The 27,210-nt window shown below is 45.2% G+C and overlaps 1 protein-coding gene across 2 annotated transcripts in view; it reads left to right on the top strand.

The window, feature by feature from the left end:
- The window catches only part of NID1 (nidogen 1), a 201,589-nt gene that overhangs the window by 22,256 nt on the left and 152,123 nt on the right, over positions 1 to 27,210 (top strand). For both annotated transcript variants that reach the window (XM_029594103.1, XM_029594102.1), the window contains exon 3: positions 9,452 to 9,690. In XM_029594103.1, the coding sequence (XP_029449963.1) occupies positions 9,452 to 9,690 (239 nt within the window). The remainder of the gene's footprint in view (positions 1 to 9,451; positions 9,691 to 27,210) is intronic.

Below are 27,210 nucleotides of genomic sequence, written 5' to 3'. Positions count from 1 at the left end.
GGCATTCCAAATCAAATTCAAAATTTTACGGATATTGTCCACCGTTTGCCTGCCTAGTATAAAACCTGATTGATCCACATGTACCAAATCAGGTAAGACAGTAGTCAACCTCCCTGCCAGAATTTTCAAATCCAGATTCAAAAGTGATATAGGCCTATAGGAGCTACATATGGAACTATCTTTTCTAGGCTTGGGCAAAACCGTGATTCCCACCAACTCCAAAGAGGGAGGCAGTGAAGGATTTGTCAACAATTCATTATAGAGACGCTGTAAGTGTGGAATCAATAAGTCTCTAAATCTCTTATATAAAAAAAAAAAGCCAGAATAATCATCCAAGCCAGGGCTTTATTGTTTTAAGAGCTGGTATGCCAACAAATATTACCGCCTGGGAAATCTCCCATCAATCTTCTGAAATATTTCCTGTGACAAAACTGGTAGTTGAACCTCCCCCAAAGATGCGTCAATGTCAGAATCTAATGTGGAACTCTCACATGTATACAATACTTATAAACTCAACAAACCTATCCCGTATCATAAATGACTGCACCCTGCCCATCCTTAATCTTCAAAATTGGCTTTGGGACAACTGTCTTTTTAACTGCCACGCTAGCAACTTGCCAGGTTTATTGCCTTCTTCAGAAAAAAAAAATCCAATTCAAGCCTTCCAATCTATATTGCATGGCCCCACATATAATGGAGCGCAATCGAGCCCTTTTTTCATCCTACTCTCTTAGAGCTTTCATTCCACCAAACTTTTTATGATGATGTTCCAGTTGTTTAATAGATTGTAGTAAATTCATCAGTTCCTTTTGAGAGTGCTTTTTGGTTGCTACCGCTTTAGAGAGAAACTTCTCCTGGAGCACAGCCTTAAAGCAGTCCCAAAGTGTCTGAATTGTCATGTCACTTGAGTCATTAAGTTGAAAGTATTCTTTAATATCATCTCTTATTTCCTCACAAAGTCTCTTATCTGCTAACAGCAAATTGTTCAGCTGCCAGTACTTCTGTCCCTCCTCAATCTGCAAGAGACAAAAAGTTCCAAAGACTGGGGCATGATCTATCCAAGTAATTGGACTGATATCAACTAGCTGGTACCCTTGAACCCAAAATTTATCTCCGAGCAACATATCAATTCTAGAGTAAGAGCCATGTACTCGGGAATAAAAGGTGTAATTTTTCCCCAGGGGGTTCAAATGCCCTCTAAATATCCTGTAGTCCCCAAGATTCTTAAAATGTTACAGTCTAGTTCTCTGAGATTTTAGATGATCTCTAGGCATGGGGTTATTATCAAGAATTGGATTTGATGAAGATTAAGTCCCCTCCCCCCCCAATCATGTGACCTTGAATAAAATCAGTTTCAAGCTTACCAAAAATCCCCCTTGAGCGACATTGGGTGCATACACATTATTAGCGTCACCAGGACCAAATCAATCTTAACCCTAAGTGCTATGTACCTCCCCGCCCTATCTTTTTTGCAAGCCAAGATTTCAACTTTTAAATCTTTAGCTCTCATACCTCCTTTTTTCCAACATATAAGGTTGGAAGCCAAAAAGATATATGGAAAGTGATTATTCCTAAGCAATCGCTCATCTTTTATAAGAAAATGCAAGTCCTGTATAAAAAAAAAAAATAGAAGCTCTCCTGGCTTTTGTCACTTCAAATAGGAGCTGCCGCTTCCGGGGCACATTGAGCCCTTTTACATTTAAAGATACAACAGTAATGTCAGCCATTAGTGACAAAGACTGTAATAATGATTCAGCCCATCTTGCTTGACAGATAATCACCTGAACTTGCACCACTCATGGAGCCCTTTCCCCTCTCCCTTCCCACCCCTAGCCAATCAAGAAAAACTCCCATCCCATAAACAAGAAAATGTATGATACCAAAAGCATCACACAATCTAAGAGGAATGATGCCCCCTATTATGGCTTAATGTTACAACCTTATACAGTGGCTATGCTAACAGAACAAATATGTATACACTAGAACAAAAGATCTTCATTGAAAAACTGGAAGAAGGATTCATCAGTAGAAAATACGATTAAGCATAAACATTGTCATGTTAAATGTAAGACATTGATAAGACTGGCTAAGAGAGAATTTGAAAATAAATTGGCCATAGAGGCAAAAACTCACAATAAAAACTTTTTAAAATATATTTGAAGCAGGCAGCCTGTGAGGGAGTTAGTTGGACCGTTAGATGATCAAGGGGTTAAAGGGGTTACTTAGGGAAGATAAGCCATCATAGAAAGATTAAATGATTTCTATGCTTTGGTGTTTACTGAAGAGGATGTTGGGGAGATACCCATTCAGGAGACGGTTTTCAAGAGTGATGATTCAGATAAACTGAAACAAATCATGGTGAATCTGGAAGATGTGGTAGGCCAGAGTGACAAACTGAAGAGTAGTAAATCGCCTGGATCAGATGGCATACACCCCAGGGTTCTGAAAGAATTAAAAAAATGACATTTCAGACCTATTTCAATTAATTTGTAACCTATCATTAAAATCATCTTTTGTGCCTGAAGATTGGAAGATGGCTAATGTAACCTTGATATTTAAAAAGGGCTCCAGGGGTGATCCAGGAAACTATAGATCGGTGAGCCTAACTTCAGTGCCAAGAAAAATCATGGAAACTGTTATAAAGAATATAATCACAAAACATTTAGATATGGTTTAATGGGACACAGCCAGCATGGGATTTACCCAAGGGAAGTCTTGTCTCACAAATCCCCTCATTTTTGTGAAGGCGTGAATAAATATGTGGGCAAAGGTGAACCGGTAGATGTGGCGTATTTGGATTTTCAGAAGGAGTTTGACAAAGTCCCGCATCCGAGGCTTCTAAGAAAACTAAAAAGTCATGGGATAGGAAGTGATGTTCTTTTATGGATTGCAAGCTGGTTAAAAGACAGGAAACAGAGAGTAGGATTAAATGGTCTGTTTTCACACTGGAAAAAGGTAAACAGTGGAGTGCCTCAGGGATCTGTTCTTGGACCGGTGCTTTTTAATACATTTATAAATGATCTGGAAAGGGGTAAGACAATTGAGGTGATCAGATTTGCTGATGATACAAAATTATGCAGAGTAGTTAAATCTCAACTGGATTGTGATAAATTGCAGGAATATCTTGTGAGACTGGAAGATTGTGCTTCCAAATGGCAGATGAAATTTAACATGGACAAGTGCAAAGTGATGAATATAGGGAAAAATAACCCTTGCTGTAGTTACACAATATTAGTTTGTATCTTAGGAGTTACCACTAAGCATCATAGTGGATAACACATTGAAATCGTCAGCTCAGTGTGCTGTGGCGATCAAAAAAGCAAACAGAATGTTAGCAATTATTAAGAAGGGAATGGAAAATAAAACGATGGATGTCATAATGTCTCTGTATCATTCCATGATGAGACCACATCTTGAATACTGTGTGCAATTCTCATTGCTGCATCTCAAAAAAAATATAGTTGCACTGGAGAAAGTGCAGAGAAGGGTGATCAAAATAAGTGGCATGGAACAGCTGCCATATGAGGTAAGGCTAAGGAAGTTAGGGCTGTTTAGTTTGCAGAAGAAATGACTGAGGGGGGATATGATAGAGGTCTACAAAATCATGAAAGGACTTGAAAAAGTTAATGTAAATTGGTTATTTACTCTCTGAGATAATAGAAGAACTAGGGGGCAATCCATGAACTTAGCAAGTAGCTTATTTAAAACAAATCGAAGAAAATTCGTTTTTACTCAGCGCATAATTAAGTTCTGGAATTCATTGCCAGAGGATGTGGTTATAGCAGTTAGTATAACTGGGTTTAAAAAAGGTTTGGATAAGATCCTAGAGGAAAAATCAATAAACTGTCACCACTGTAGATGCACTAGCTCATTAGCTCTCGTTATGCTCAGGTCATGCCCTTCAACATTGTACACTGTTACCTGCTACACTTAATTTATTTTACTATTTATTGTAGATATTTTTGTTTTTTTACGTCTTTTGAACGCTGTTTGATGTGTTATTGATGTCTATTTAATATTTACGTTCTTATGTTCAGAAACTCTGTTTATATGCAACGCCTTAACCCGCGACTGTTTTGTTCAATGGAAACCGACCTGATTTGATATGTGTATCGAGAATATCGGTATATAAAAATTCTAAATAAATAAATAAACTGCTGTTAATTAATAATCAATAGTAGCTTGAGATTTGTTTAATGTTAGGGTACTTGTGACTTGGATTGGCCACTGTTTGAAACAGGATACTGGGTTTGATGGACCCTTGGTCTGACCCCGTATGACAATTCTTATGTTCTTATGAACCAAGACTCAACAGCATAGCCAATTATTTGTTTCCTGATTGGGCAACCAGTGGGCCCCCCTTCAGGATTGTTCAAGCCCCTACAATTTGCTCACTCCTGCCTTACCAGAGATATTAAGCAAATTGCCCTCTTTGGGATGATTTTATTGGTGCAGAATTGAGTACAACTGCACAGTGGAAGTTGGGCGGCTAGGAGGAGCCTTCACAAGATAACCCTCTAGACAGTGTAGAAAGAGTTAATAGGCCATCAGTGGAAGGTTGGATTCAGTGGCTCTCTGGGCTTCTTTCTATCTAGCTAGTTGTGCAACAAGAGATTGAGAAAACGTTTATTTATTTATTTAACATCTCGTTTACTTTACTCTAGCTGAAGGAAAAGTGAAATCTTAAAGGTACATTTTCCTTCCTTTAACATAGAAACATAGAAATGATGGCAGAAAAAGACCAATCTGCCCAGCAAGCTCCCACACTTATTTTTCCATACTTAGCTGTTTCACCAATCACCAGGTTCAGGGCCCTTGTTGGTAACTGTTTGATTCAAATTTCCTGCCATCCCCTGCCATTGATGCAGAGAGTAATGTTGGAGTTGCATCAAAGGTGAGCATAAGACTTAATGGTTGCGGGTAGTAACCACCGCATCAAGCAAGTTACCCCGATGCTTGTTTACCCAGACTGCACAGATCCATGCCTTGTTGGATGTTCTCTGAATGGAAATCCTCTTTTCCACAATTCTCCCTGCTGTTGAAGCAGAGAGCAACGCTGTATATGCATTCAAAGTGAAGTATCAGGCTTAATTGGTTTAGGGTAGTAACCGCCGCAATAAGAAGCTACCCCCATGCTTATTTGTTTACCCAGGCTGTGTAGTTTAGTACTTGTTGGTTGTTGTATGAATGCAAATCCTCTTTTCCATGTTTCCCCTTGCTGTTGAAGCAGAGAGCAATGTTGGAGTTGCATTAATCGTGTGAAGGCTTATTGAGTAAAGGTAGTAATCACCAGGTAGTAGCCTCCATTCCAGCAAGCCACCCCCATGGCTCTTCTCTTCATTCCCATCTTCTAGCCTTTATGGATCCACAGTGTTTATCCCATGCCCCTTTGAAATCCTTCACAGTTTTAATCTTCACCACTTTACTCCGTGAAGAAATACTTCCTGACATGGTTCTGAGTCTTCCTCCCTGGAGTTTCAAATCGTGACCCCTAGTTCTACTGATATTTTTCCATTGGAAAAGGTTTGTTGTTGACCATGGATCATTAAAACCTTTCAAGTATCGAAAGTCTGTATCACATTACCCCTGCTCCTCCTCTCCTCCAGGGTATACATATTTAGGTTCTTCAATCTCTCCTCATAAATCATTTTATGTAGACCATCCACCTTTTTGGTCACCCTTCTCTGGACCACCTCCATCCTGTCTCTGTCCCTTTGGAGATACGGTCTCCAGAACTGGACACAGTACTCCAGGTCATCACCATGGCCCTGTACAAGGGGATCATCAATTCCTTTCTCTTACAAGATATTCCTCTCTCTATGCAGCCCAGCATTCTTCTGGCTTTAGCAATCGCCTTGTAACATTGTTTCGCCAACTTCAGATCATTAGAAACTATCACCCCAAGGTCTCTCTCCTGCTCCATGCACATCATCCCTTCACCCCCTATCAAATACAGTTCTTTCGGATTTCCACACCCCATATGCATGACTCTGAACTTCTTGGCATTGAATCTCAGCTGCCATATCTTCGACCACTCTTCCAGCATCCTTAAATCCCATCTCATTTTCTCCACTCCTTCCGGCATGTCCACTCTGTTGCAGATCTTAGTATCATCTGCAAAATGACAAACCTTACCTTCTATCCCGTCTGCAATGTCGCTCACAAAGATATTGAACAAGACCAGTCCCAAAACAGATCTTTACAGCACTCTGCTTAACACCGCTCTCTCTTCAGAATAAGTTCCATTTACCATCACACATTGTCTTCTGTCCGTCAACCAGTTTGCAATCCAGGCCACCACCTCAGCACTCACTCCTAAGCTTCTCATTTTACTTATGAGCCTCCTGTGCAGGCCTGTATCAAAAGCTTTGCTGTAATCCAAGTAGATGACATTGAATGCTTTTTCTCGACCCAATTCCCTAGTCACCAATCAAAAAAGTCAATCAGATTTGTCTGACAGGACCTTCCCCTGGTGAATCCATGCTGCCTCTGGTCCAGCAATTCTTTCTGACTGTAGATAGTTCACTATTCTTTCTTTCAGCAGCGACTCCATTACTTTTCCCACCACGGAGGTGAGGCTACCCGGCCTGTAGTTTCCAGCCTCCTCTCTGCTCCCACTCTTGTGAAGCGGGACCACCACCGCTCTTCTCCAATCACTCGGCACCACTCCCGTTTCTAGGGATCTATTGAACCGGTCATGAAGTGGACCCGCCAGCACATTTCTGAGCTCCCTCAGTATCCTGGGATGAACCTCATCAGGCCCCATGGCTTTGTCCACTTTCAGTTTTCCTAGCTCTTCCCATACATTCTCTTCTGTAAACGGAGTTTTACCTACTCCACTCCCCTCCAGTTTTTTGTTTACTAGCGACAGTCCTTCTCCAGGGTCCTCTTTAGTGAACACCGAACTGAAGTATTCGTTTAATATTTCTGCCATTTCTTCGTCTCTCTCCACACATTGATCCTTTTCACCTTTCAATTTCACTATACCACTTTGGACTTTTCTCCTTTCTCTGATGTATCTGAAAAATGTTTTGTCACCTCGCTTTACCTCTTTGGCAATCCTTTCTTCCGCTTGACTTTTTGCTGTCTTGACTACTTTCTTCGTCTCCCTCAGTTCCACCAGATTTTCTTCCTTGTGATCCTCCTTTTGGGATCCTTTATATTTCTTAAACGCTGTTCTTTTAGCTTTTATTTTATCAGCCACCTCCTTTGAGAACCAGATAGGTTTCATTTTTCTCTTGCTTTTCTTTACTTTTCTTATAGATTAGTTGCCTTGGTAATTGCTCCTTTTAATTAGGTCCACTGTTGTTTCACATCTCTCTTGTTCTCCCAGCCTTCTAGTTCTTCCTCCAGGTACTTCTCCATTTCAACAAAGTCTGTGTTTTTGAACTGCAAAACCCGGGTCTTCGTGTGACTTCTCCGTATCCTATTTGTGATATGAAACCATACCGTTTGATCACTGGTGCTGAAGTGGGCACCCACCCTGACATTAAAGACATTATCTCCGTTAGTGTAGCTCCCTCCCTTGTGGGTTCTATTACCATTTGTTTGAACAGAGCCCCTTGCAGGGCATCCACTATCTCTCTACTACTGTTAGATTCTGCAGAAGGAATTCTTCAGTCTACGTCCGGCAGATTAAAATCTCCAATAATCACCACTTCTCCCTTCTTTCCCATCTTTTGGAGGTCTTCAACCAGATCTCTGTCAAGTTCTTCCATTTGATTTGGAGACCTGTAGACCACTCCAATAAAAATGGATGCCCCATCATCTTTTTTTAGGTCGGCCCATAGTGCTTCTTCTTTGCCCCATCTTCCTTGCAGCTCAGATGCTTGGATATTGTTTTTGACATAAAGAGCCACTCCTCCCCCTTTTCTGTCCTCTCTGTCCTTTGTTAAGAAGTTATAGCCTGGTATGGCTGTATCCCAATCATGAGATTCTGTGAACCACGTCTCCATGACTGCATTAATGTCCAAGTCTGCCCCCACCTTTAGGGCTTGCAGATCTGGGATTTTATTGCCCAAACTGCGAGCATTTGTGCTCATAGCTTTCCAGCTTTTCTCGTTCAGGTTACTGCTTTTCTTGGACTCCTTTTGTGACTTATTTAGCTGAGTTTTGTTATCTACTTCACCCTTTTCCATTGCATTTGTATTTGGGGGTTGACATTCTAATTTCCTTCTGCCACCCCCATCCTCTAGTTTAAATGCCTTGTGACATAGGATTTGAATTTATCTCAGGATCCTTTTTCCTGCCACAGATGTAAGCCATCTTTGACAAAGAGCTTTTTACTGTTCCATACATGGCCCCAGCCCCCAATATATCCAAAACTTTGTTCCTTACACCGGGATTTGAGCCATACATTGAAGTTATTAATATGGCTTAACCTCTCCTTCCCCTTTCCATGAACAGGTAACACTTCTGAAAAGGCGATGGTTGTCGCCATGTGACTAGTCTGCTTCGCTAGAGACTGGAAATCTCTCTGTACTGCTTGGATGCTGTTTCTAGCAAGGTCGTTGGTTCCCAGATGGATAATAATATCAACATTAGAGTCTTTGCTTCTTTTCATTGTCTTTTACCCCCATCAAGGTTCCACTCCCGAATTAATTGGTCCAGTGAGCAGGAAGGCAAATGTCACATGTAGAAAGAATCGCTTCACTTATCCTATCATTATGGATGGTGCTGTGAATGCTCTAGAAACACCTTACGTTTGTAAATATTTTCTGGCATCCTGATCAAGGGTTCTCATTTTTTTTTTCTCTCAAAGAGCCCTTTGGCATCTGACTAAATTTCCCAGCCCCACCCCCACCCCCCCGTCAGTTTCCTAGGCCCATCTGACATTAGCAGCAACAGCAGCGCAGTTCCCCTCCTGAGCCTTTCAGCAAGTTTTGGGTTTTGTGCAGCTGAGAATAGTGGGAGAAGGGGAAGGGAAACGCCACTCAGCATTTTCTAGTATGCATAGCGGTGCCGAAAGGCAAGTAGGCTCCAGTACTCCTTACTACAGGTAGAGTCCATGGACAAGGCAAAGGGGTTCAAAACAGCTGCAGATCTGCATCGTTGGCTGCTCCTTTCAGCTTACTTTCTTATTACCATCTGTGAGGGTAAGTAGCTTTTGGCATCTGCAATATTGCGTGTACCAAAACCACCCTTCTCCTCTCCTGCCAGGACAAATGATTGCATCTCGCTCTAATCCTTGCTTTTCTGTGCATTGCCATGCATTCGTTTACCAACTGGGTGCTGCCTCAAATGCAGAATTAACAGTGGGTGTTTACAGTAATGCAGAAGAAAGCTGAACAGAATGGACAAATGTTGTGTCGAGCTTGAACCGTGTTATTCTGACACCATCTGCAGGTTTCTCTCCAGGGTGCTCTGTTACATTTGAAATCCTCTGCTATTTTTTTTTCAAACCTTTTAAATTGTTCTTGCCGCTGAAGTGAGTTTATATTTCTTTCCACAGAGAAACACGTTTCAGGCTGTGTTAGCCTCTGATGAGTCTACATCCTATGCCATATTTCTTTATCCAGGAGATGGCTTGCAGTTCTATGGCATGCAATCTAAGAAGAGCTACAGCAACAATGAAAGGATATTCGCTAAAGTTGGATTTGGAAAAGGCACAGAAAAGTTCCTTTTCTGGAACCAGCAAGGAGCCTTCAATGTATTTGCAAGCGATGAGCAGTCGTTAAGAAACTTGGTGAGGTACGTATTCTATCATTGGCACTCTTTAGTCCTGAATGCAGGAATTTTCAGCAGTTTTTATGTATAAGCTCTTGTTTGATGTGTTTTTGTACAGTTTAGAGTATACATTTTATCTTTGTACAATAAAAATAAAATTGTGGTATAAATGGCATTTTATGCCTGAAGGAAAATCCTTTTTCTCCCTCCGCCTCAATTCATGCAGCTGCAATCGGGCAAGAATACTACAAAATAGAATACAGACCAGCTCTTGTTTTATGTGATTTTCAACACAGTTCATCTAATTTTGACTTTTACATTTATGAGAAATGAGTCTTTACATTAATCTCAGTATAAGAAAATGTATCTTTTTTTTTTATAGGAACCATTTGTTTAATTGTCTCACTTAGCAAGACAATGCACTTAAAAAAAATTAATTTATTTCTTAATTGGCATATTTATCTGCAGCCATGTGGCTCCCTGATATAATGCAGTTTTCAGTTACAAGCATCAGAGGTGGATACCTAACAGATGGGCCGATACAGTAAGGAGCGGTAGGGAGAGCTGCGTTAGTGCCGGGTGCACCCGGCACTAACGCATCACGAACAGTCCAGCTCACCTACCGCTGGAAACTGTATTTAAATAGCTTGCAAATGCAAACCGCGTCCAAGAAGCGTCCGTGAAGCGTTAGGCCCGCGCAACCCATTTTACTGTATAGAGCGCTATACAGTATCCTGGGTGCGCTGGCCTAACGCTTCACGGACACGCTGGTATCTGTCATTTCAAATGTCATTTGAAATGACAGGTACCAGGAAGTGGACAGTTCTCCTACGCTCGGGATTGCCGGTCCTCTCCTCCCGAAGCAAGCAACGAAAGTGGAAAAAAACGAAGAAAAAAAAAAGGCAAAAAAGCGAAAAAAAAAAAAAAAGTAGCGAGAGAGAGGGGAGAGAGGACGGGCAATCCTACGCTCGGGATTGCCAGTCCTCTCTCCCCTCCTCCCGAAACAAGGCGCGAAAAACAGCCTTGCTTTTCGGGTGGAGGGGAGAGAGGACTGGCAGTGAAAAGCAATGAAGCGACTTACTTTTTTTGCAGCCCCCCTCCGCAGATGGACATCAGCGACGAGGGACCGCGGCTCCCCTCCCCTGCCTCCAGCTGCCCGCGAAGATAGACGCATCGCACGGGCGAAAGCGGCCCCTGTGCGTGCAATTGGCCGCTCAAGACGTGACGTCACATGCCGTGATGCCAAAAGTCGTGACGTCACATCTTGAGCGGCCCAATTGCACGCACAGGGGCCGCTTTCACCTGTGCGATGCGTCTATCTTCGTGGGCAGCTGGAGGCAGGGGAGCCGCGTCCGTCATCCGTCTGCGGAGGGGGGCTGCAAAAAAAGTAAGTCGCTTCGTTGCTTTTCACTTCCAGTCCTCTCTCCCCTCCTCCCGAAAAGCAAGGCTGCTTTTCGCGCGCCTTGCTTCGGGAGGAGGGGAGAGAGGACTGGCAATCCCGAGCATAGGATTGCCCGTCCTCTCTCCCCTCTCTCTCTTGCAACTTTTTTTTTTCGCTTTTTCGCTTTTTTCCGCTTTCGTTGCTTCGGGAGGAGGGGAGAGGACTGGGGCTGCCATGGAGACCAGCACCCATGGACGCGGCCAGGGCAGGTGAGCGGGGGCTGGGGGAAAGTTTGCCCGCCTACCCTTACCCCTGCCTCTAATGCAGGGGTAAGGGTAGGCGGTAAGTCAGCAGGTTAAACGCGCGGCAAAACGGCAGGTTAAAAAAGCGATAGTCGGGGCGCGCGTTACTGTATGGGAGGGAATAGCTAATTCAATCGTTTACATGTAATATACATGCCGCAGGCGGAAGGGGTTACTTGGTGATTAAAGGACGTGGTAAGAGTAGGTTAAAGGGGATTCTGTATCGCAGGAAGGGCTAACGTGGCCGAAAAGTGGGTAGAAAGCGGGTTAGGAGAGAGGGGTAACCGTGGCCGCACTTTACTGTATTGACCTGAGAGTCTTGTTAATCATATTGGGGTTGGTCTATGGCTGATTATTAAACCTGTTTCTAGCATCTTGTTATTATCTATGAAATATATTTTTGGTTGTTTGAAACTAAAGTAAATAATTTCTGGAACTATCTATAAGTGTGTTTTATAGTTGCTAATTAAGAAAATGTTTACCTCTTGTTTTATGTCTTTACACATATTTGTACTTCCCTAAATGTTAGGATCCTGCCCGCGACAGCCGCGGGCAGTCCCCTACGTTCTCTCCAGCTAGGCCGCTGCCGATGCCGTCCCTCGCGGCAGGCCGAGCCACGGCGCTCCTGGCTTCCTCGTGGTCCTAGTGCCACCGGTGGGAGTTTCTTCATCGCGGCATGTAGCCGCTGCTGTAGCTTGCTCTTCTCTCTTTGCGGCAGGGCTGCTGCCGCCAACGCCGCTGTCCTCCTGGCCTTCCATGCGGCAGGGACGCCACTGATGTTTGTTCCTTCCTGGCTTATAGGCGTGGGCGCGCACCTCCCTTTGATATTTAAAGGGCCAGTAGCGGGAAAAGCCCCATGGCCCCAACAGATGACATCATCATTCTTTGCCTGCTTCAGCCCTATCAAAGGGCCCTGCTTCTGTTCCTCAGGGCCTTCGGATCCAGTCTTCACAGCGTATGTAGTCTTCTTCGGATCCAGGTCCTCTGTGGTCTTCCTGTGCCTAGATGGATCTTCGTTTCTTGTTCTTCATGTTCCTGAATTTGTCTCCTTGATGTTTCTGGTCTTGTCCCTCGTCGGAGCTCCTTCATCGCCTGTCTCTTGTTCCTGATGTTCCAGATGTCCAGTTCTCCTGGTGTCCAGATGTCCCATGTTCTGAAGTGCCATGTTCCTGATGTCCGATGTTCCTGTCTTGACCTCATCCGTCTCATCTTCAGCTCTTTGCCCAGTTTCCAGGTCCCTTGTCTGTCCACCTCTTCTGGCATGCCACCGTCGTGATCCGTGACCAGCCCATGGGGGCTGTGTAGGGCACCTCATGGTACAAGGTCTTCTCGTCTGCAGCGCAAGCCTCCGGAAGACTTCTGTTTCTGTGCCTTACTTCCGAGAATCCTGTCCCGGTCTTCAGAGTCCCTTGGGCCTGCAACTGTCCATGCCTAAGACTCTGCCAGAACCTGCTCCGCTTCAGTGTGGTCCACGACCAGCCACAGGCAGCTGTGTAGGGCGAGCCCTCGTGCAGGTCTCTACTGAATCTTCGTCATGTTCCAGTCTCAAGTTCCAGTTCTTCGCCTGGAGTCTGTTTCGCGTTCAGCGTGGTCCGCAACCAGCCATGGGTGGCTGTGTAGGGTGCACTGTGATGCAGTTCTCACCCAGTACTTTCACCTGACTCCTGAATCCTTGCCTGAAACTTCCGAGCAACCTGAATCCTTGACCAAGTCTTCTGAGTATCCTGAATCCTTGTCCGTGTCTCCAGAGTATCCAAGTCTATGTCTGAATCCTCCGAGTATCCTGAGTCTTTGTCTGAGAGTTCATGTTCCTGCCCTCAGCCTCCGTCTGGCCTCCCATACTCGTCATTCCCAAGTGGAGGGTCCAGAAGGGCTATCGAGTGGCCAGAGGGCTACTCTCGAGACCAGCATTGCATTTCTGGGTTTCATTGGTGTATGTAGGTCCACTGGAGGGCTGAGCCTACCTTGTTCCAGTTCAGGATATTCCTCGCCTTGTCTTCAGTCCAGTCTTGATCCTGCTCTATCCGTGCTCGTACCTGTTCACCTCCCTGAACTGTGCCACGATCCAAGGGCTCACATCCTCCCTAGAGATGGGACCGCGCCTCTGCGCTCCTAACAGGGCCTGAGGGCATGCTTCCGTAATAGGATCCAAAGGCCATGAGCTCAGTGAGCTGTGCCTGTTACGGGCTCAAGTTGTTTGTATAGTTTGTTAGCCTTGATTTTGCCTGGAATTTTTGCTTCTGTTCCCAGACACTTTTGAACTTGTTCCTTGCCCAGAGAATTTTTTGGCCTTTGTTCCTGGACACTCTGAAAACCTGTTCCTACCCCAGAATTTTTGCTCCCAGTTTCCAGGACATTTAATTCCTTGTTTCTAGTCAATTCTTTTTCTTTTTCTGCTTGTCTCTCTCTTCTTCAGCTGTCTGGGTCTCACAACCTGCAGGAGCTGCCTGTATCCAGATCATCTCAGAGTCCAATCTGTCCTGGAACCTTCTCGACCTGCAGGAGGCGCCTGTCATTCCAGAGACCATCTCCGTTCTTTCCACTGCGATGTTGACTCATCTCCCTGGGTTCTATACGACTTGCAGGAGGCGCCTGCACCCAGGTCCCACATCCAGCATCAAGTTCATCTTCCATGACAAGAATCCTCGAGCGACAGGGAGTACGTCCCATTAAAGTGTACTCCACATCAACACTCCGGATCTTTGGGTTTGTACGACCTGCAGGAGGCGCCTGCACCCTAGACCTGGCTTCGACTTGTCGCTTCCAACTCACCCCTGCTTGCACTGTCCTGGTGCTTGCCCTGGGACCATCTTCAGGCTGAACCTTCTCTCTGCTTGTGCAAATGGTGATTCCAGCCATTGATTCCACGTTAGTTCTTTGCAGACTTCACCTTTCGGTGCTTGACTTCAACACGGTGAGTCACCTCGAATCCACAACTTCAATCCAGCCCTTGCTCTGTGCAAGTGGGATTCTACCCTGTATCATCATTGCGAGCCATCTTGCATCTAGAGAACTCACCACCATTAATCCTCCAGCATCTTTTACGCAGCGTTCCGAGCTGCTAGAATCAGGATTTGGGAGATCCTGATTCCCTGTCTTCTGCTCTACTGTACTGTCTTGCTGCCAGGCTAAAGACTGCAGTTACCATATTCCACCTTGTTCTGTATGCCTGCACTGCTGTGCTGTAGATCCTCCTGGAGGGACCCTATCTTCCTTGGGAACCGCATGGCGATTCTACCTCGCTGTTCTGGGGTCTGTGAAAACGCTCAGTCATCTTCCTCAGAGGTTTCCATCCTTTGAACTACCGGGAGCTATCTTCAGTCCATCACCTCAGAGAGCTTTCCGAATGGCTGTACAAGATAACTAAGTATTTTCCAGCTTCTCTGTATCTTCCATCAGTGAGTTACTTCTGTAGGGATGTTCATCATCAGCTGCACTTTGACCATCCATCAGTGGGGATTCGCTTTACTTTCCCATTGGAATCCTCTGCTGTCTTCGAGCCTTGTCTCCTGAAGCTTTATCTACCTTAAGTGGCTCTTCGACTCAATCCCGAGAGATACTTTATCTTCACTGTCTTCTGGGTAATACCCTTCAACAAATCAGTTCCTTGCATAAAGTACCACAGCGACATCTACCGACTGCCAAGCTCCTCTTTAGGACAACTTCACCACCATATGAGAGCCTATACCAACATATGGATTTTCCCAAGATGCAACTCTCTCCTTTACCAAGTTGTAGAGACTTCTCTCATCTGGCCTTGCAAAGCTTGGAAGCAGCAATCCTGAGCTTCTTTGTACTTGCCTTCTTCAGCTATGAACCAACCATCTTTGAAAGGTAAAATTGCCTCCAGGACCAACTTTTTCACTCCCTGAGCAATGTTCATTGGATTTCCTAGTTCCATCCGAGTCCTCCTGGTACCACTGCCTATCCAAGGGCAAGTGGCGCTTGTAAATTCATCTACTTCATTCCTGGTGTACTATCCTTGCATCTAGAATCCATCTTGAAGCCTGATCTGTCTTCACAAATGCTACCACCGTGAAGATGTTGCTTGTCTACTTGCCACTCTTGTTTTGACTAATTTGAACCAAGAACCGGTTCTTACTCCATAATGCTATCTTCATCTGTACCTCCCATTCATCCTGGACTCCTTGTCTTCAATTTCCACCACCTTGATTACTAGAACGTGAGATGCAAGCCTTGCTGTCCTGTAAATCCTCTACCCTGCCTGTTTTATATCTTCAGTGTTCATCTACATCTTGCCTGGATCTTCAATCTTCTGCATCATGTCTTCAGCTACAGTAGACATGACTGCAGTTCAGCTACAGTAGACAAGACTGCAGTTCTTCACCAAGAAATTCCAGCTTCTGTACTTGGACCCTTGATTTTTCCCTGACGGTATGGAGTGATTCCTTCACTCTTCCAAGCTGTTGATAGGAGGCTTGGGGAAGGGGTCTTTGAGGGGAGGGGGGTACTGTTAGGATCCTGCCCGTGACAGCCACGGGCAGTCCCTTACTTTCTCTCCAGCTAGGTCGCTGCCGACGCTGTCCCTCGTGGCAAGCTGAGCCGTGGCGCTCCTGGCTTCCCCGCGGTCCTAGTGCCGCCGCCAGGAGTTTCTTCATTGCGGCATGGAGCCGCTGCTGTAGCTTACTCTTCTCTCTTTGCAGCAGGACTGCCAACGCCGCTGTCCTACTGGCCTTCCATGCAGCAAGGACGCTGCTGATGTCTGCTCCTTCCTGGCTTCAGTATAGGCGCGGGGGTGTGCCTCTATTTGGGGCAGCAGGAAAAGCCCTGTGGCCCCAATGGATGACATAATCAATCTTCGCCTGCTTCAGCCCTATAAAAGGGCCCTGCTCCTGTTCCTCAGGGCCTTTGGATCCAGTCTTCACAGTGTCTGTGGTCTTCTTCAGATCCAGGTCTTCCTGTGCCATGATGGATCTTTGTTTCTTGTTCTTCATGTTCCTGAACTTTGTCTGCTTGATGTTCCTGGGCTTGTCCCTCGTCAGAGCTCCTTCGTCGCCTGTCTCCTTGATGTTTCAGATGTTCAGTTCTCCTGATGTCCAGATGTTCCGTGTCCAGATGTCCTGATGTCCCGTGTCTTGAGGTGCCATGTTCCTGTCTTGACTTCGTCCATCTCATCTTCAGCTCTTTGTCCAGTTCTCAGATCCCTCGTCTATCCACCTCTCCTGGCATGCCACCATCGTGGTCCGTGACCAGCCCATGGGGGCTATGTAGGGCGCCTTGTGGTACAAGGCCTTCTTCTCATCTGCAGCGCAAGCCTCCGGAAGACTTCTGTTTCTGTGCCTTACTTCCAAGAATCCTGTCCCAGTCTTCGGAGTCCCTTGTGCCTGCATCCGTCCATGCCTGCCAATACCTGCTTCGCTTCAGCGTGGTCCGCGACCAGCCACAGGCGGCTGTGTAGGGCGCACCCTGGTGCAGGTCTCTACTGGATCTTTGTCATGTTCCAGTCTCAAGTTCCACTTCTTCGCCTGGAGTCTGCTTTGCATTCAGCATGGTCCGCGACCAGCCATGGGTGGCTGTGTAGGGTGTATTGTGATGCAGTTCTCACCCAGTACTTTCGCCTGACTCCTGAATCCTTGCCTGAAACTTCCGAGCAACCTGAATCCTTGTCCGAGTCTTCTGAGTATCCTGAGTCCTTGTCTGAGTCCTCCGAGTCTCCTGAGTATCCAAGTCTTCATCTGAATATCCAAGTCTACGTCTGAATCCTCCGAGAATCCTGTCTTCGTGTTCAGTCTTCGTGTTCCTGCCTTCAGCCTCCGTCTGGCCTCACGCACTCATCGTTCCCAAGCGGCGGGTCCGGAAGGGCTGTTGAGTGGCTGGAGGGCTACTCTCGAGACCAGCATTGTGTTACTGGGTCTCATTGGTGCGTGTAGGTCCAGTGGAGGGCTGAGCCTGCCTTGTTCCAGTTCCAGATATTCCTCGCCTTGTCTTCAGTCCAGCCTTGCTCCTGCTCTACCTGTGCTCGTACCTGCTAACCTCTCGTGGTGTGTCTTGGGGCTCCTCCCTGAGCCGTGCCATGATCCAAGGGCTCACATCCTCCCTAGAGATAGGACTGTGCCTCTGCGCACCTAACAGGGCCTGAGGACGTGCTCCGTAACACTAATCCAGGAATATTTGCACTTTTAATGTGAAGTCTGCAGACTTCTCCCAGTGCTTTATGTACTGTAATTTATATTTTATTTTATTTATTTCAAATTTTTATATACCGGCATTCGAGACAGCAGTCACATCATGCTGGTTCACATAAAACAGGGGTGCATAGAAAACATAACTATAACAAGGTGCTGAAAAGGCAGTTACATATAACAGGGTGATAAGAACTTGGATGAGAAGGAAGAGAAAGGATAGGTTATTAAATTACATATGTAAAACAATAGAATGGATAACCAAGGTGTAGTTGGAGATTAGTAGACTATGTTGGCGTCCGGGAAGGCTTGTAAGAATATCCAGGTCTTTAGTCTTTTTTTGAAGGTTGAGATGCAAGGTTCTGTTCTGAGATTTGAGGGGATGGAGTTCCATAACGGGGGGATGGCTGTAGAGAAAGCCCGGTCTCTTAGTGTGCAGTGTCTGGTAGATTTGGACGGTGGTACCTGTAGCGATCCCTTGTATGCATCTCTTGTCGGTCTTGATGAGTTGTGTAGTCGGAGGGGGATCTGTAGGTCAATGGGAGCCAGTTGGTGGGTGATTTTGTATGTGGTGAGAATGGCCTTGTATATTATTCTAAAGTGTATAGGTAGCCAATGGAGGCTCTTTAGTATGGGGGTTATGTGGTCCCTTTTCCTGGTATTTGTCAGAATTCGTGCAGCTGCATTTTGCACCATCTGGAGCGGTTTAGTGTATGAAGCGGGAAGGCCGAGTAGGATGGTGTTACAATAGTCTAATTTTGAAAAAATAATTGCTTGTAGAATGGTTCTAAAATCTTGGGCATGGAAAAGAGGTCTAATTCTTTTCAGCACTTGTAGTTTGTAGAAACAGTCTTTGGTGGTTTTGTTAATAGTGGCTTTGAAATTCAGGCGATTATCAATTAGGACTCCTAGGTCTCTCACTTGTGTGATTTTTGGCGTGGCTTGTTGTGTAGAGGTGATGGTGTTATTTTCTGAGGCGATGAGCAGGAGTTCTGTTTTGCCGGAGTTTAATACCAAATTTAAGCTGGTGAGGAGGAGTTTAATTTTTTGAAGGCATGTATCCCAGTAAGCCAGAGTTTTTGCGAAGGAATCCTTAATGGGTATCAGGACCTGGATATCGTCCGCGTAAAGGTAGTGTTTGAGGTTGAGGTTGGTGAGAAGTTGGCATAATGGTATAAGGTAAATGTTAAATAAAGTAGGAGACAGGGAGGACCCCTGTGGGACTCCTACTGATGACGGATGTTGAGAGGATTCTTTGTTCTGTATCTTGACCTTGTATCCTCTATTGCTGAGAAATGATATGAACCAAGATAGTGCTGTGCCTGAGATGCCTATGGAGGCTAACTGGTTAATGAGTAAGGCATGATTGACGGTGTCAAAGGCTGAAGAAAGGTCCAGTAGGATCAGTAAGAAGGCTTGCCCTTTATCGAGGCCCAGGATGAGGTGATCCGTTAAGGAAATGAGGAGGGACTCCGTGCTTAGTGTTTTGCGGAAACCGTATTGTGATGGGAATAGGAGGTTGTTTTCTTCAATGTAGTTTGAGAGTCGGGTGTTCACCAGTTTCTCCATAATCTTAGCTATGAAGGGGAGGTTGGCGATAGGTCTGTAGTTGTTTGGGTCATTAGGATCTAGATTAGGTTTCTTCAGTAATGGTTTGAGAGAGGCCAATTTTAGGTCATCTGGGTAAGAACCTTGTGTTATTGAGCAATTTATGATGTCTGACAGGGATTTGGAGATGGAGTCAGGAATTGATAGAAGCAATTTCGAGGGGATGTGGTCCGAAGGGTGAGAAGATGGTTTCATTTTCCGTAGAATACCTTGGATCTCGATGGAAGAAGTTAGTTCCAGTTCTTCTAAGCGGGAATTTTTGAAGGTAGTCTGAGGTGGTATAGAAGTAGATGCGGTGTTAGAGGGCAGCTGAGTTAGAAGTTTGCTGATTTTGTTATTGAAAAATAGCGCTAGTTCTTCCGCTTTAGATTTGGCTTGGTTGAGAGCGATTTCTGATGAGTTTATTTGAGTGAGGTTGGAGACGTAGCTAAAGAGGGCTTTAGCGTCGAAGATTAGGTGGTGGATCTTGGATGCGTAGTGGTTCCTTTTGGATCTTAATGTATTGGATTTGTATTGATGAAGAGTAGATTTATAGGTAGATAGAGTGATGGTGCATGGGTTTTTACGCCATTTAGCCTCATTTTGTCTTAGCAATAATTTAAGCTTTCTTAGCTCTAGAGTAAACCATGGTTGTCTTTTGGACGAGTTGGGGTGAGGTTTTTTTGTTGTTAGGGGGCATAGCTTGTTGGCTATCGATTCCGTGATGATGTTCCAAGATCGAAGCGCTGAATTCGGGTTGGTGAAGTCTACTTGGGTGAGATGTGATAATAAGTGATTGCTAAGATCTTCTGTGGTGCATGTTTTCCTGTAAGTAAAGCAATGTGAGGGTATGCGAGTTGGACTGGTATCTTTTATTGAGAATGAGGAAGTTATGAGGGAGTGATCTGACCATGGTACCTTCGTGCAGGTTGGGTGCTGGACCAGTTTGATTGCTGTATTGATGAAGATAAGGTCTAACGTGTGTCCAGCTTTGTGTGTGGGTTTGTTAACTAGTTGAGTGAAACCTAAAGCGGAGTATGCTGTGAGTAAGGCTTCGCAGTTGGGTGATAATTTGGCGTTGTCGATGTGCAGGTTGAAGTCACCTAAGATTATCGCTGGGGCATCTAGATTGATAAGGGAGGTAGTTAGTTCGACCAGGGGAGATGCGTCTGTTTCCAGTAAACCTGGAGGAGCGTAGAGAAGTAAAATTTGGAGTTTGTCTGATGTGAAGAAGCCAAATTCGAGTTTCGAGTCGGTATTGGAGGAGTGTTGAGTGAATCTGAGGACCTTTTTTGTAGCTAGGAGGATTCCTCCTCCTTTTTTTTTTCCCTGACATGGGATGGAGACGTGGGTAATTCTTTGTAGCCCCTCCTAAGATTTGCAAATAACTCATTTCACGGGTGTTGCTCTTGATGCTGTGTCTGGAAAATCTGTTAGGTAGCAATAGTCAGACATTTTTTGTTTCCCCTTAGGGGCTGCAAACAATGCCCAAGACACTCGGACTTTAGAACTACCACAGTTCCAGTTCCGATGGAAACCACCTTGCCCCCGAGTTTTACTCCTGCTCAAACCCAGGAGTTAAAGTTCCTACACAAGAAAAACTTGCACAAAGCAGTGGGAGCTTTCTCACCTCCCTGCATTACAAGGGGAATGCCTAATATCATTTACATCAGATTTCTTAGCATAGAGGTTTTCTCTGCAAGAAAACTGTTAAATACCAGGGTTACATTTGCATGGGAAACATGCATGCTAAAATGCAGGTTAAAACCCGCGCTAAGGTAAGCATACATTATTACATCAAACCCCCCTCTCCTCAGGATTTTGCAGTTCTTAAAAAAGCAAGGTACACTGCTTGTGTCGCTGCAGGAGACTGGTCTGACTCATTCTGGGCATGCTAAACTAACTAGAGGTTTTTTTTTTTGGGGGGGGGGGGGGGGGGGGGGGTAAGACCTATTCAGTCTCCTATAACTAAAAGCCATGGTGTTTGTGTTCCGATTCATAAATTGCTTCTTTTGGTGCTCAATCTGTCATACCAAAATCCAGAGGGAAGATTTATTATTTTGGAGTGTTTGCTGTATAGAAAGAATATTACAGTTGGAAATATGTATAACCCTAATGTTCATCAGGGTGATTTTTTTTCATAAAACGTTTTTTTTTTTACCTAGCTGGTACAATATGATTGTAGACTGCGTGATTAGGGGTGGGGACTGGAATGTTTGACAGGTCTCAGGGAAATGTGAGGAGTGATCCCTTTTCTCAAGCACTTAAAAATTAGATCCATCTATGAAATTTGAAAGATGTGCGTAGTATATAGTAGAATTGATTTTTCTGTGTAGTTCTGTAAAAAGTGACCCAAACTTGTGGTTGTGAGGTTCTGATGAGTCATTTATCTGAGTTCCAGGCAATGAAGAGCATGAGAAATCCACAATTTGGGAGGTCAGTGCAGGAAGCTATAACTGATTTTCAGCAATACTATATTCCCACCATTAGATGAAAACAATGTTAAGGTGGAGGATTATTGCTTATTCTAGCTATGTCAATAGATCTAGGAAATGCAGGCAAAATGTGCTGATTGAACAGATTCAGAGGTTGGAGATCCAGCACAAAGATTGCAAAAAAACTCTTCATGCATTAACTGTGGTGAGGGATGAGCTGAGGACTTTGCAGTCCTCTGTAACAGAGAAATCATTATGGTTTACTAAACAGAAGTTTTATGAACATGGAAATATGGCAGGGGTGCTGTTAGCAAGGGCAATTAAGGAGAAAGCTTCTGGAGTGACTATATGTTATGTTATTTTATTGTAATTTTATTACTGTTGTAAATGCTTATGATGGCTACACCGAATGACAGTATATAAAATCAGTAAATAAATAAAAATAAATATGAGGGTGTGATGGAGACATACCACCAGGGAGGCTGAGAGAAACACTAGGTAGCAGCTGTGAGAGAAAGAAACCCCCAGAGCAAGACACAATAGAAGGAGGGGAAACTACAGCTTCTAGCATTCTAGTGTCTGGTAGGGTGAAGGGAGGGATCTTAGGGAGATGGGCAGGCCTAGTTTCCACCCACCCGAACACAGTTTGGGGTAATAAAAGGAAGGTCTTCCTTAGAGCGGTCACAGAAGGGAAAATGAGAGAAGCATAAGAGCAAACCAGAGCGTGAGAGAGTCTTCCAGAAGCAGGGCTACAAGGAGGTGAGCCTGTGAAGGAGAATCTGGGAGAAGATAATTCAACCCTGTCCAGATAAGATTACCAAGTAGTTTTGCAGTGTGGGGGCGGGACTCTGCAAAGTAGCTAGAGAAAGAGTCTGCAGTTAAAGCGATTGGGTTTGTTGGAACTGAATGATGCTGTCACATGGGAGGCGAGGCAGCACTGCCCCACAAGGGCAGAGTCATTGAGAGAATGTTTGTCTTGTTCCTGAAAAATTAATGAGCAGTGAGAGAAGTTTTGAACTATGATACAATACTAGAAGCCAGCACTGTGATAAGGCATTTCCAACAATGCTGGAGGCTGGAGCTATGTGCCTTTAGTGACTATGAAACCGGAGCTTGGAGCATGTGTTTTCAGCAATGCTTTAAACTGGTTATGTTTAATGCATTTGGGATTTTTACAATAAGGCATAATTGACCTAGCCTTAAGAAGCCATAGAAGTGGACTGGAGACCCCGGGCAAACTGGTTAAAGCTCCCAGAGGCTCAAATTCTCAGACAATTAAAGAGTTCAGACCTGATGGTTTTCCTTTAGATTTCTATTGACAATCTTATGCTGTGATTGTACCCATTTTATTGAATTGTGTAATTACTTAAGGTAGCCTGGTGAACCTTCCAGTGGTCTGTCAGATGCAATTATATGTTATGAATCTGGTATCAAATGTGGACCCTTGGCCCGATGTGGTGCTGGGGCTACCTGTGGGGGAGACCCCACAGGTCCCCACCGTTTGGAGGCGAGGCCGGATGAGAAGCAAGGGCCAGCTGGAGCTTCACCACTATCAGTCCACATTCACCGCAGGTTGAGCCCTTGGATACCGGGGCCGGCTGGTCTTAGGTGGGCCCCAGCATGGACGATCCTAAAGGCACAGCCAGGCGAGATGGAGGGTCACAAGAGGCCAAAGGCCGAAGCAGATGGAAGATGAGGTCAGGTCCAGTCTGGGGCTCAGATGCAGACTGCAGAGGACGTGGTCAGGTCCGTTTGGAGGCAGGCAGCAGAAGACGTGGTCAGGTCCGGTCCAGAGGTCTGAGGCAGGTGGCAGAAGATGAGGTCAAGAGGCAAGCCGGGTCAAGAGCCAAGATCAGTTTGAGGGAAGAGGAGTCCGGAACGGGAGCTGGAGGGCAGGATCAGGAATGCTGGATCAGGAACTCTCAAGAGCACGCCGAAGAAGACAGTGAAGAGACCTTTTGCCAAGCCGCCTGTTGGGAACCTGATGCAGCCTTAAATAGACGGGTTGATGATGTCATCTTGAGGGGCCGGCAGCATTTTCCTGCCATGGCCCTTTAAATCCTGGCTGGAGCCGCGCGTGCATAGGGGAGGCCTGTGCTGGGGCGGCATTCAGCGGCGCCCTGACTGCCGAAGATGCAGGAGAGGCTCCAGCGGTGTTGGGGAGAGGTGGCCTGCGTCGGGAGCGGCTTTCCACAGCCGCCAGAGAGCCGGGGCCCGCTGCCAATGTTGGAGGTCATTGGGAGGTGAGTGAGACCAGCTGTGGAGCCCTGCGGCCAGCAAATGTAACTGTATTCCCTCTTCTAGGCCCCCCTCCAGGAGGTTTAGGCTTCCTAGGATGGGAGGTATGGAACTGCTTAATCAGGTACTTATCTATTATGTTGGAGGCGGGTTCCCAGGAATTTTCTTCTGGGCTAAAGCCCTCCCAGGCTAGCAGGTATTCCCACCTTTGGCCTCTTTTCCTTACATCCAGTACGTCGCACATCTGGTAGGTGGTGTAGGTTTCAGAAGCTAGTGGTTGCGGTTCGGGCAACTTCCTCAAAGGCCGGGAAAGTACCAGAGGCTTTAGGAGCGAGGTATGGAAGGCGTTGTGGATCCTTAGAGATGGTGGCAGACAGAGTTGATAGGTCACAGGACCCAGCCGATGGAGCACATGTACACAAACTTGAGGTGAAGATAGCGTGTGCTGAGCCAGACCCTTTCGCTAAGTTTGAATTGTGGGGCCGGTCTTCAGTGGGCGTCTGCGGCCTTCTTGGCTCTATGTCCTGCTTTGCGCAGCAACTACTGCATGTGGTTCCAAAGGAGATGCAACTCCTGTGCTATCAACTGAGCCGCGGGGGAGGGGACGGTCAGTGGTAGCAGCAGGGGAGGAAGCAGTTGCCTTCCGTAGACAACCTGGAAGGGCGAGGATCCAGTGGCAGAGGACAGGTGAGAGTTGAGGGTGAACTCCGCCCAGGGGAGTAGTGCTGCCCAGTCGTTCTGATGTGTGTTGGTGTAGGTGCAGAGAAATTGCTTCAAGGTGTGGTTGGTCCTCTCCGCTTGCCCGTTCGCCTGTGGGTGGTAGGCGGTTGTGAAGTCCAACGTGATGTCGAATTTTTTGCAAAGGGCTCTCCAGTTCTTGGCTGTGAATTGAGTTCCACAGTCAGATAGCACCCATGTTTGGGGAGACCGTGGAGGCGGAAGATATGTTGGACAAAGTGTTGTGCCAGTTGAGGAGCAGAGGGGAGGCTGGGTAGGGTGATGAAATGCGACATTTTGGAGAAGCGGTCGACTACCATCCAGATGGTAGTATTGCTGTCAGAGGGCAGAAGGTCCACTATTAAGTCAGTTGAAATGTGCATCCAAGGCTCCTTGGGGGCTGGTAGTGGCTATAATAACCCCCAAGGTCGGCCCACCGGGGGTTTTTGCTGGGTGCAGACGTAGATCCGGACGTCCCTTCTCATACTGGGCCACCAATAGAATCGTTGGAGAGAGGCGAGGGTTTGAGCTTGCCCGGGGTGGCACGCGATGCAGGAATCATGAGCCCAAAACAGCACCTTGTCACGGAGTCCACATGGCATGACTGTTTTCCCAGGTGGAACGGTTACGGTGGTGGAGAGTAGGACTCGTGCAGGATCTATAATATGCTGCAGTGGTTCGATGGCATCTTCAGGAGTGAAGAAGCCTTGCAGGTCCAGCAGGACAGGGTCAGTGTGCTCCCACAGGGGAGAGGCCAAGGCCTTGCCATCCAGGAGGGAAAGAATGTAGGTGGTCTTGGTGGCATCATCAGGGAAGAGCATGGACTGGAGACAAGATTAATTTAATTTAATTTAATTTAATTTAATTTAAAAGCTTTTCTATACCGTTGTTTAGTAATGTACCATCACAACGGTTTACATTTAGGCACGAAATAGGTTTGGTTTATAAGTTATCCATGGTGTGCCAATATTTGCGGTTACATAGTTCAGTAATATACTCTAATTGATAAGTGGGTTGGGGTTACCATTTATATGATTGTTTGGATAATCATATATGTGTATACTGTTTTTAATTTAATATTTAATTATGAGTAATAAAATATCAGACAAGATCGACCTAAAAACAGGAGTCCCCCAGGGCTCAGCACTATCAGCGACTCTATTTAACATTTACATGCTCCCCCTCTGCCACCTACTAGCAGGGCTAGGTATCATACACTACATATACATCATACACTACATATACATCACCCTCCATCTTCTTCCCTAACTCCTCCCCCCCCTCCCCGTCTCAGTCCCTGCCCTGCCACCACCCCCCCCTGCTTACCTCCCTTAGAGTAAGGACCCTGGGTGCCTTCTGGATTTTGCAGTTAAGTGTAAGAAATTAAATATTTAATTATACCAGTAACTGGAGAGGTGGCACAGTTCTATCAGGCTAATTATCCCTTGGTTATTAAAGAAAATTAAGCTGAATTTGGGAAATTGGAAACTCTTCTCATTTCATTGTAGGGGAGAGTAAACTTAATAAAGATCATGGTACTTCCATGTCTGTTTTACTTGTTTTAACATTTTCCTTGTGATGCACAAAAAATGAATTTTTTCTGACCTACAAGGGATTATGATGTCCTTATTTGGCGAGGTAAAGTTCCTCATATTAAATATAGTATGTTGGCTCACGTTTGTTCAGATTTAAAATTTATAGCTGTTATGGACCAGACAACTCAAGCAACGCTGAGCAGCTTTCGCTAGTGTGTGTCTGTGTTGCACCAAGGTCCATAGGGAGAGACAAAGATGTGTCCCATTCCATATGTGACAACTGGGGCATTCTGAATAGCAATCCAGCATTTTATGTGGCTCAATGCTGCACCACCAGAAAGTAGCTCTAAGTTAAACGACTAAGAAATAGATTTTTATGTAAGGCAAGTCCATTCCTTCCTGTTCGCATGGTTGTAAAGCAAGATAGCAGTGACCCAAGTCTACTTACCTCTTCACAATAGTGGAGCAATGTTCATTTTCTTTGCCTTGTCGTGCACTACCAATGAGCAGGACAACAGCACTTAATGACTGTGTGCATAGTAGTCGTTTTTTTAATCCAAAAACTCACTGTTAACCTTAGATAGAATCTGAATTGCAAGAGAGACCTACATGTAAGTTGAACTTTGACACATGTAGCAAAAGGACAAGACAAAAACTCATTATTTAATTATATATTAGAATACACATTGTTACCAAATTACTTTTGGCACTTCCATAATGGTTTTTTGATTTATATACTTAATGTTACTATATGTGCCTTCTTGTAAACCGTTGTGATGGTAAATAACTTAACGACGGTATATAAAAGATTTTAAATAAATAAATAAATGTCTGTCTTGTGCTGAAATGTTAGGGGAGTTCAAGTTGTACAGCTCTAAAAGCCTCCTGAGCATAGTAACACCCATGTATAGGAGAAATTAAAGGCCAAATGAAATGGGAAATTCCTCCCATGGTCAAACCTAATAAAACAATTTGACTTTTTGTTAATTTAAATGCAGAGAACATCCTATATATCTCTGATAAGTTTGGTAATGTGACAGTTGGGCTGGTAACAAATATCAGGCATTATCTCCATATTAAGCTTTGTTATAGATTGCACTGGAATAATCCCTTATTAACTGAATGGAGGCTTTGACAGAAATTACAGACAGGAGGAGGTAAACTTCCCTTATTCTCCTACCCAGGTAGAAGATCTCTGACAGATTC

Source organism: Rhinatrema bivittatum, chromosome 3, assembly GCF_901001135.1.
Source record: "Rhinatrema bivittatum chromosome 3, aRhiBiv1.1, whole genome shotgun sequence".
Lineage (NCBI taxonomy): Eukaryota > Metazoa > Chordata > Amphibia > Gymnophiona > Rhinatrematidae > Rhinatrema > Rhinatrema bivittatum.
The sequence above is the reverse complement of the archived record's forward strand: the minus strand, read 5'-3'. Positions and strand labels throughout refer to the sequence as shown.